At 51.1% G+C, this 10806-nt stretch overlaps 1 protein-coding gene across 1 annotated transcript in view; it reads left to right on the top strand.

Annotated features, from left to right (window-relative positions):
• Nucleotides 1–9855, top strand: part of LOC132246617 (E3 ubiquitin-protein ligase CBL-like) — an 18335-nt gene extending 8480 nt beyond the window's left edge. The window contains exons 9-13 of the mRNA XM_059719948.1: nt 13–107; nt 711–866; nt 1337–1440; nt 2698–2880; nt 4954–9855. Coding sequence (XP_059575931.1) covers nt 13–107; nt 711–866; nt 1337–1440; nt 2698–2880; nt 4954–5219 — 804 coding nt within the window. The 3' untranslated portion in view covers nt 5220–9855. The remainder of the gene's footprint in view (nt 1–12; nt 108–710; nt 867–1336; nt 1441–2697; nt 2881–4953) is intronic.
• The last annotated feature ends 951 nt before the right edge of the window (nt 9856–10806 follow it).

Consider the following 10806-nt stretch of genomic DNA (forward strand, 5'->3'; position numbering starts at 1 on the left):
TTCACGTTGCAGAACTTGAACAGCGGACCTCCAGCAAACTCAGAGTGTGAGCACCCCAAGATAAAACCTTCTTCATCTGCCAATGCCATTTACGCTCTAGCTGCCAGGTGTGTTGCTTTTCAGTGGAGGCTGTATTTGGGGCACAAATGTAATTGTGGGTCTCTTCACATCTCAGTACTCATCAGTGCAAGAGTTAGAATTCAACACTGCTCCGATGGCATAAGCAGGGGATTCAATCTCTGAAAGAATATGAAAGCACGTGTACAGCAGACCCCCTTGGCAGAGATGTGTAGAGATCTTCAGGTGTAGATCTACCAATAGGAACTTCAAACCAAATGGGAATTGCCCAGCACTTGGTGCATTCTTAGACAGCCTGGTGTATAATTTCAGTCCCAGAAACATTAGATACCGCAGTACATATCTCAGTGTAAGGCTGCACCTTTTTATTGCAGAGAGACATGGCCCAAGGCATGAAATTGAACCCTGCCTGGGAAATATGTATCTGGCACAGTCACCATGTAGCTTGGACAAGACTTTTGTTAACGGGTTTAATGGAGTCTTGCAGCCAGATGGCTCAGAATTCCAGAAAGCCAGAATCAATTTGAAAGTCTTGCTGTGGCTTTGAGAGTTAGAGACAATGTCACTATTTTGTCATTAACTGAATTTTCACTACTTTCCACCTGCTTTTGATCCTCTTCCGTCTGCCCCAGACCACTGCCTGTACCAAAACTGCGGCCGGGGGAACAGTCTGAAAGTGATGAAGACACTGAATACATGTCGCCGTCCTCTCTGCCTGTGGTGCCGCCAGGTCCAGCTGGACAAAAACCAGAGCTCAAGCTGCCTTTGGAAATGACCCAGAGTTTACGGTGAGACTCCTGTTGTCTCCACAGTGCTTGCAAAACCACACTGGGCCAAAGGAACATGTTTGTCCATTGTGGCTGAGATTTTACCCAGCTGCTCTGTCTGCTGCCTTTTCCCCACTGATGCTGACCAGATATAGACTAGAGCAGCGAAGGAAACAAACTGTGAACAGTGCTCTTTCTTAGAGTCCCAATGTTAGGCATACATGGCATTGTTTTATCACCCCCGTCCATTTCCGTTAGGCTTTTGACATCAGCTGGCATGGAAATGCAAAACTCCATTCACACCTTTGCCGCCTCGTTTTCCAGTTCTGCCAGTTAACGTTCTTCTGAACTGATCTGTTGTATTGCAGTGAAAGCAATGTGCTGCCTGTCAGGGCAAGCAGTCAAGAAGGATCTGTAGCATGGGCTAAAGTGCTGAGGAAACAACAGTTTCTTTCCTGGTGGGAAACTTTTTTAACTCCTCTTTCTTGCAGAGTGTTGGAGCGTGACCGGCAAGCTGATGGCTGCACGTATGAAGCGATGTACAACTTTCAGTCGCAGGCAGCATCCTCTAGCTTAGAGATCACAAACATTTTTGGTAAGTAGGCAGCCATGCATATTATAAAGCAACCTTGAAAGAAACCATGGAGGAGCGAAGTGATGAGAATCCAAGTTGAAATAGTCTTTAAAGGTAATGTGATAGAAGCATGACTTGCTTTTGAGGGTAAATAGTTAGACGTCAGCATGACTGTTTTGTCATTGTGGAGTGCAGACTGCAAAGAGGGATCTTAGTTACAAAACCTACTCAAAGTGAGGAAGAGAAGCAGTAAGATTTTTTTTTTTATAGATAACCAATGGTGACTTAGAAAGTTCAGTATTATGAGGGTTTTGTCTTCTAGGCTTATTCACAGTAGGGAGCTGGGCTGCCGTGAAATCATCAGCTCAGATGTGTTGTCTGTCCCCAGCTGTTCGTTTTAATTCATGGGTTATTGTTCTACCTAAATTTTGAAATTCCTCATTCCCAAGCCTGCCACTCCTCCTCCTACTGTGAATCCATGTCAAGGTGCTGATTTGCACAGGCTAAGAACAGGCTTGTGCCCCAGTTAGCCCCAGTAATTCCAGCTGGCAATTACAGCTGACCATCCTCAGGGCAGAATATTTTTGGGAGTGGTCCAGGCATTCTCACTGAACATTTTCAAAGCTGTGGAGGCTTCTATCCCTAGGGATCAGAATGAACTCACATCTTGATCCTTTTGGAAACTGAGGCGAATTCAGTCTCTTGTCACAGCCCTTCTGCTTAGTCAAGATGACTAGACTGGTTTCTTGGAAGGCAGTCACCAAAAATGAGTCTGCCCAAGTGAGATCATTGTGAGGAGGGCTGGTGAGTGTGTCCTTTTCTTGAGAAAGTCGATGAATTCCATGTGTGAACATGACACCCTGCTTACTATTGAGATCAATGCATTAAATGTCCCTGTAGAGAACCCGTTAATTGGGTGCACTAGAGAGGTCACGAATAACTTGCAGCTACACCCAGGGACCTGACTAAAGGAGTTACACTCAAAACAAGTGTGTGGTATCTCTCCTGTCCCTTTTTTTGGCTTTCTGCTGTGGGTTTGAGCAGGGAGGGATGTGCCTGGCTATGTAAGCTGCAAAGCTAAAGGTGTGTGTGCATGTAGGACAAAGTATTAAAGAGGGATGGGTAGGCCCTATGAAAGGATTTTACCTCTCTTGACATAGGGTTTTGACAGCAGAGCTCAACACAGCTACTTGCAGGACCGAGCAAGGCGTGTACAATCTGTTTTGGAAAGGCTCTGAGCTATATAGGTCTGAGCTGACTGCCTGTGGGCTCTCCTAGATGAGAGGGATCTGGCTGCAGCTGCTGCCAGTAACGGCCCCGAGGACTCTGAAAATGAAGAAGATGGCTACGACATCCCTAAGCCGCCTTTGCCCATCGCCCTTGCATGTCGCACACTGTCCGACATCTCCAATGCCACGTCTGCCTTCAGCCGGATGTCTCTGGATGGGGATCCTACAACAGGTGAGTGCCCTTACTGCAGGAGCTCGCAGCAGGGTCTGACAGTGTGTCACACCTCTTGGGAGCATCTCATTGACCTCCTGTGTAGGCTACAGGCTTGATCCTGCGCTACAGAGGTCCTGTAGTCCTTATGGGTGAAGATGGAGTAAGCCTTTGAGTGCAATCAAAACACTGCATATTTGCATATTTGGGTTTATATTTGTTTCATTCACCTAATCTTCAAGGTACCCAGGTCACCTTCTGGCACTCAGGTCAATCTGTTGTACTCGCTGAGAGAGGAAGTTGAATGCACGCTATAGTTGTATTTAGTACAGACACTTGTAACTGCACAAAGAGAACAGGGATGAGCGATGACCCTGTGTGCTCCTCTCTCTCTGATCATCTGTGCTGGTTCAGGCTACTGGGGGTGGTTCTTTACCAGCAGATGGAGCTAGCTTATCTTCCAGGGATCTCAACCCCTGCTCAGTGGTGCTGGCTGGCTTCCCAAGGTCACGCCGCCTGTCCTTCTGGGTGGCATGACTTTTTCTGAGAGTAAACAGGTTTTAGCTGCCCAGAAATCTGCTCATCTGCCTGAGCTCCTCCTCTCTCCGCTGTCCAGCTGCTTTTGAGGGAAGCACCGCCAACCTTCCGGTGATTAATTTTGCACCGTAATTACAAGGTTACTCTCCGGAGGAGGGTCATTGTGGCTGACTCTTGCCGAACCCACCAGAGAGCAAAAGGATGGGGCAGCTGTGGCACAAGCCCTTGAAAGTGACCCCCATAAATTTCTCCCCCCCCCCAAAGGGGTCTCAGAGGGATTATCTCCTAGACCTTACATGACTTAGGGGTGAGGGAAGGGGCAGAACAGAGCAGTACCTTTCTGTCCAGGGTCTCCAGGCCAAATGGACTCTTTCTTGTCTTGGTCACTTTGCTGCAAAACCCCAACCTGAAAGTTTCAGGTTGTAGTTTTCCCTGCTGCAGACTCATCCGTGGAGCCAACTCCTTTGCCTCCAGCTCCCACTCTTCCCCTCCAGCTCTGAGAACAGCAGCGGAGCTTAGCAACATTGTCACCTGCCCCGTACCCCACTGAAAAAGGATCAAGCACTTGGTATCTTTATGTTCCCAGTTATGCCATTAGCTCTGAGTAACCATAGGGCTAAGCGCCTTCCTTTCCCTGTGCCCCAGTTTCCACAACTGTGTGAAGAGGCTGATGAAGCTGCCCCACCATTGCGAAATGCTTTGAGCCCTGTGGATGGAGCAGTGCTTTAGGAGGGCTCAGTAAGCATTACCTTGAGGAGGTTTTGTCATCCCCTGAGTCACTGAGTATTGGCTGCTCCCAGACACTGGGTGCTAAGTGAGCTGGCTCTGTGGTGCGGTCTATTGTGGTAGCTCTGTGGTTGCGTGCTGTTCCACACAGGGCATCTTTCTTCCCCTCTCAGTAACATACCAGTGGCCCCTCTTAAGCTGACGTGCAGTCTTTGAGATTTGCTTCAGTTCATGCTGTTGGGGAGGGAGCTCTTATTCTCTCAACTGTATAAAAGGATTTTATATCTAAGCCCTTTGTTTTCCTTTGATGATTGAGGAGCCGGGCCGCCTCGCCTCGTGGTGGGTGAGGCAGCTCCAGAGAATGCTCTTCCTCTAGAGCCCTCTTTGTCTTAACACTTTGGACATGCGGTGGTTCAAAAGCCTTTGTCATGCTAACCACTTCCTTCCTGGTACCAGGCTGCGCAGCTCCCTCTTTCCGACTGGCAGCTTGGGCATTTGGACCCTGAGCCTCCCCTGGAACTGTTGCACTGGCACCGGGTGTTAGTGCAGAGGGGGAGGAACAACCCTGGTTTGGGGAGCAGAATTGAATGGGTTCTTTGGATAACTAGGTTCAGCCTTGTGCTTGCTTCATTCCTAGCCTCAACCAGCAATGTATAGCAACCAGCAGTGCTGAGGGGTGGGCCAGTGTGGCCTCGTGTCTGTGGAGGCTTTCCAATGCCAGAAGGGCAGTGAGAAGCATGCCAGTACCACTGCTGCCTTGTCATGAGGCCGCAGGTGAATGCAGGAGCTTGTCCCCTCCCCACAGTAACACGCACCTGTTTTTCCTTCCAGGTTTCTCTGATGGCACTCAGGTTCCAGAGCGGCCACCGAAGCCTTTGCCGCGGAGGATAAACTCCGAACGAAAGGCCGGCAGCTGCCAGCCGGGGCCTAGCACCCCACCTCAGCTCTCCAGTGAGATCGAGAACCTTATGAGCCAAGGATACTCATATCAGGACATTCAGAAAGCACTGGTCATCGCACATAACAATATCGAAATGGCCAAGAATATTCTCCGGGAGTTTGTCTCCATTTCCTCCCCTGCACACGTGGCCACATAGCACATCCCCTCCATGCCTACAGCTTGTGTGGACCAACTGCCTGGGCAGCCTGTAGCCCAGCTGCGCTCACAAGGGGGAAGGGAGTTCCTTTTCGGGCTTCCTGCTGGACTCAGCCTTGCCTCTGAAGCGAATCAGTTAACAGGTTTATGTGGTTCCAGATTTCAAAGCAATGGAGTGAAATGGAGCAGATTGGTGTTTTATACAGTGTGTGTCTTGGCATCCTTTTTGGAGTCCTTCCCCTGCCTCTTGTGCGAGAGTACAGATTTGTTTCCCAGGGCGCTGGTAGACGAAGGGGTCACGACAGGTGATTCTGGAGCCGGTGCCTGGGGGCAGGGCAGTGCTTTGTGCTGTGAATTCTAGCGGAGTGCTCTGAAAGCATCTCCGGGTTGCTGTGGTGTGTCCTGTGGCTCATGGTACTAGATTTGGATCTGTTCACTGCTGTGTGTTTGGCTCAGGCTTTCTAGAGCAGTCGGTAGGTGGCCTTCTGCTGGGAATAAATAGGAGAGCTTGGAAGAAACCTCTGCATTTCTTCCATTTATTGCGGCGTTCCCCCCCAGGCCCAGAACGGTGTTTATTGCTCACAATAGAAATCCTCTTTAACCCGGATACTGTGCGACTAGCTGCAGCCAGGCATCTTTAGCTGCTTAGCGCTGGGAGTTGAACTTCTCCCGATCTCTCTCTCCTTCTGCTGGCAGGGGCTGGCTGCACCAGATTCCAGGGAGTTGGATCCGTTGAACTTTGTGTGCATGTTTTTCGGGGCTGGGGAGGGGCAGCACACTGCCTGCTGCTTATCCTTTTAACCCCGAGCATTTCTGCAGAAACACTTAGACTTGATCGCAGCTGGGCTGGACTCACACAGCCCCCCTGGTTGCTCCCGCACACCCTCACGTATAGGAACGTCGCATCTGGTAAACAGTGTTTTATTGCTCTTAACTGCATGGCAGCTGTAGCAGACCAGTGCTCTTCACACACATTCCATCCTCTCCTTCGAGAGCTTCTGTGCGAGCCCGACATCCGTGTGCCTGGGTGTTCGTGGGCTTGGCACTTGTGTTCTTCAGCACCTTCTCCGCTTTGCAGTACGAACGCGATGGTTCTCTGCACGTCTGTCTGTCCCCCACAGCATAGGGGACCTCTCTCTTTGCTACACCAAGGCGTTGCCCGAGCTTGTCAGGCAGATGATGCAGAGAAATGGGGCATTTACGCAAGAATCAAACGGGACTTTAAATGTCAGCGTTGAACTATCGCTTGTGGACAAACCTGACTTGCTTCTTATCCAGCTTAATCCCTTTCACATCATGTGTTTCTGGTAAGTAATTGGTCCCTTCAGAGACGTGGAGGATTCAGCCCTGCTAAGCTGACAAATGAACATATTGCAGCCTGGGGTCAGCGGACATGAGCCTTTCAGGTCTTGCCTTGCATCGGTTGGTTCTCTGTGGTGTCCTGTGCCGGAGTAGCAGTTGCCACAAAGTGAAATACTGTGGTTTGAAGTAACCTGAGGATGATGCGAGGCTGCTTTGTGCAGTTCAGCCATTTTGCAGACTCGGTTACCCGGTTCCTCATCTCAGATCAGAGCACAAGCCTGATCCAGAGAGAATTCAGAGCATGAGCAAATGGTCCAGAGGAGGACATGGCACTAGGTTCTCACTTGATGTGGAACAAGTTTCTTTCCAAACCTGCAGCCTGGTTGTTGTTGCTGCCGCGTGGGATCCAGGTAGTATGACCCAGCTTCCTCACGCATAGTCAGGGGTAGACTCGAGCCCTGCTAAAGGAGAGGGGTGGTTGAAGTGAATGCCCCCCTGCTCCATGAAGCAAGCTCTTTCTCCTGCTCCTGCAGCCGGGCCTGTGACAGTGGCCAAGTCCTGCCAGTGTGGCATGGCATGCTGGGACTCCAGTCCATTGCCAGCCCTGGTCAGCACATCTTCCAGAGCCTTGCGAGAGGAGAAGCCGGCACAAGGGCAGGTCTGCCTGCTCTCTCAGTACATCTGCAGGATGCAGTAGCAGTTGTGACCCTGACCCAGCAGTTCCTCACATCTGAGAATCGGTTCCTGCTCTGTGCTTTTCCAGAGCGTGCTGGAGGCCCCGCTGCTAGCAATCGCCCCTCTTCAACACCCCCTCTTTTGCATCTTAGCCCTCAGGAGGGCCACCTGCATGATCCGGGGACTGCAGGGCAGACCCTACAACGAGAGGTTACGGGACCTGAACCTGTTCCGCCTTCACAAGAAAAGGCTGAGGGGGGACCTGGTGACCGTCTATAAACTCACTAGGGGGGACCAGAAGGGTTTGGGGGAGACCTTGTTTCCCCTAGCACCCCCCCGGGATAACAAGGAATAACGGCCACAAGTTGTTGGAGAGTAGGTTTAGATCAGACATCCATAAGAACTACTTCACAGTCAGGGCGGCTAGGATCTGGAACCAGCTTCCAAGGGAAGTGGTGCTGGCTCCTACCCTGGGGGGCTTTGAGAAGTGGCTCGATGCCTACCTGGCTGGGGTCATTTGAGCCCAGTTTTCTTCCTGCCCAGGCAGGGGGTCGGAGCTGAAGATCTGCAAGGTCCCTTCCGACCCGACTTCTATGATTCTGTGATTCTTTCTTGAAGGCTGCAGCTAGCTGTGGGTTGCTTTGGGAGCCAGGGTGCTTCTCATCTTCTCTGCACGGTGTGCAGGGCAGCAGGGCTGGATTTCCCCCAGGGCGTTGGGGCTGCTGCCATGGGAATTCAATAAGGAGCTTCAGTCATTGTCCCGCTGCAGAGCGGGTGCTCCGGGCAACCACTTCCTGTTCTTTCCTGCCAGCCCTTTTTCCCAGGCTCCTCCGGTTGCCAGTTACGTACCCATACTTTTCAGGGTTCAGACACGGAGGCTCACAGCCTGCGGGAGTCATTCCAAGTGGTGAAGAGCACAGTTTTGTGGCATGTGTCTCTCCAACTTCCCTTCCCTGCATGTGCCCTTCCTCGTCCACTGGGCTGCATCTTAAGCTGATTTGGGAGAGACAAGTGGCTTTTCCACCTTGAAGATGTGAATGTCTGTTACTGTCAGCACGTGTAGCTTGGCCACAGCAGGGCACCCCAAGGTCATGTGCTGTGGATGAACTGAGCCCTTCGCAGTGTTCCCCTTGCTGCTTTCCTTGGGGTGGCTGATGATCCCCCCTCTCCCCCTCAGTGTCTTTATTCAAAAAGGTTAACTTGATTTCACTTCTTACAGAAAAAAAAGCCAAATGTCTCGTGCCTTTCTGAAGGGGGATGCTGCATCTCTAGGCTGGCTCTGTGTACTCCCTGGACTAGCCGTGCAGCTGCCTGGCTGCTGGGCTGCTTTGGAAGTGAGCAGGAGAGAGAGAGGGGGCAGCTGTCACTTCAAGGATGACACTGTGTTTTGTAGCATTTCAATTGTGGAGGTTTTCCTACCTTATCTGTTACTAACAGTGACTTGTCTGGACTGGTGCTGTAACACGCTCGCTGTGACGACGGTAGAATTGTAACACAGGATTCTTCGTGCTTTTAACAAAACCAAGCAGAGTTCTGGTCATAAAAATGCTGTTTGTCCCCCACCTCCCACCCCAGGACGCGAAGGAGGCAAAACACCCGGTACAGGCGGAGAAGGGCGCTACAGGCCTGGGCCCCGGGGGTTTCTCTGAGACTTGCCAGGCAGCTGCGTGAACTGGCAGTCCCTGCCCCTTCCAGCCACCTGGGTGCATTCATCAACTCTCCCACCACCTGGCAGACCAGAATCAGAACGAGACCCTGGAGGCTGGAGGTAGCCGTTCCCTCTGCGGGCGTGTCGGCCTGCTGACCTGCTCTTGTCTTGTTCTTCTGCCGTGCCACAGATCTAAGCATTACGCATCCCGGGCTTCTCTGCTGGCTTTGGTGAGCTTGCTTCTTTGTAGACACAGCTTTCTCTGCCAGTCCCTGGCTGCCGCCCCCACTCCAGGGGTGCTGAGCTGCGGCCTCCACTCCAGGGGTGCTGCAGAGGTGTGGGGAACAGCTGGCTTTCTGGAGTAGGCCTGTCCGGTGGTTGGAGCTAAGCTGGGGGTGGAGTCGTTCCTGCACACATGCGTTCAGCTGGGTCAGGGAAATGTAGTTCCCGTGGCGTTTCTTCCTCAGTGGGCCCCAGTGGCAAATCGGAAGGGGAATTAAGGAAACTTGTTTTTAAACTTCCTAATATAAACCCACTGGGGAGACTGTGGTGGGGGAGGAACAGTAGCTTTATTTCTCTTGAATGACGAAAACCAATTTGTATGATATCAGTGTTAAAATGTTGAGATTTTCACAAACTATTTTAAAAAAAGCAAAGTATAATAGCGTCATTAATATAAAAGAATTATATTAGCAGTATTTAATCCTTGCAAACCTGTAAAGAATAAGGAAAACAGAAGGTAAATTTTCTTACAGAGAGTAGCTGAGCTTTAAGATTCATTTGGGTTAAAGTCTCCATTTTGGTTTTTTTGTTTGTTTGGTTGGTTTTTTGTTTTTTTTTTTTGCAAAGGCTTTGTTAATGTTTAGAGGTTATACTAATGTTATTTATTAATTTGTGTCATTCCCATACGCAGCCACTAAGGACCTCTTTTGTTTCCTATTCATGCATCTGTGTCGGTCAGAAAACCAAGACAAAGTTTTCTTTTTCAATAAATTTCCTTTGTTGTAGCAGACCTGTGGCATCGTGCTGCTGGCATGGCCATTGCCCCAGGAGCGCCTGCTTTGTATGGGGCATATGCTGAGGGAGAGCAAAGGGGCTGTCAGGGCTGTTTGTGAGCACAGAAATCATAGGGAAGGGACCTCCAGCAGTCACACCTGGTGCAACCCCTTGCCTGAGGTAGGATCATCTCCAAACCATCCCATACAAATCCACAATCTGCCATCAACCCTGCCACAACACATCACATCCAAACCTGCTACAGGTAAAACAGGAGGACTACAGCCACGGGTGTCCTGCTGCTGTAACAGGTTGTTAAGTATACACTAAAGAGATCCCCAGTGTTTCATTGCAGCTGGCTCTGAGGAGCTCTCTGCACTGGAGTAATCATGCTGCTATCATGCTGTTTGGTACAGGGGTGATTTTTCCCCCCCCCCCCACATAATTATATTTGTGGTATAAAGTCTCATGTGGGTGAGGATACAAGGGTCTGGAAGAGGTAGTGTTGCAAGCGGATCTGTCTTCAGCCTACAGCCATGTGTGGTCGTGATCTAGCACAGGGCAAGGGACCTGCCAGGAGGGTCAAAGGGAGAAGCTCGTTGGGGTGCTGAGTGGCCTCCTGGCACAGCATTGTGACCCTTCTCCAAAGACAGGCCCTGGGGTGCTGGTCTGGGTTTTGCCCAGTGGCCTTTGCCTTTTGAGGGCCCCAGAGGCACCTCCGCAGCTCAAACTTAGTCTGAACCAGGCCTTAGGAGAGGGTATTTAGGCAGGTGGCCTTTCCTGAGGGGGGTCCTGTTCAGCTCCCAGAGGGCAGCCTGGGGCCACTGCTGCCCCCCAAGCCCAGGTCTTGCCTGGGGGCTGGGGCATGGGCCTCCTTGTGGCTGGAGGCCTCTGAGCCCCCCTTCTCTGCACCCCCTTGGCTGGGCTCGTGCAGGAGCAGGGATCCCACAGTGATCCCTGCTGAGCA

The sequence above is a fragment of the Alligator mississippiensis genome, chromosome 16, assembly GCF_030867095.1.
Source record: "Alligator mississippiensis isolate rAllMis1 chromosome 16, rAllMis1, whole genome shotgun sequence".
In the NCBI taxonomy this organism is placed as follows: domain Eukaryota; kingdom Metazoa; phylum Chordata; order Crocodylia; family Alligatoridae; genus Alligator; species Alligator mississippiensis.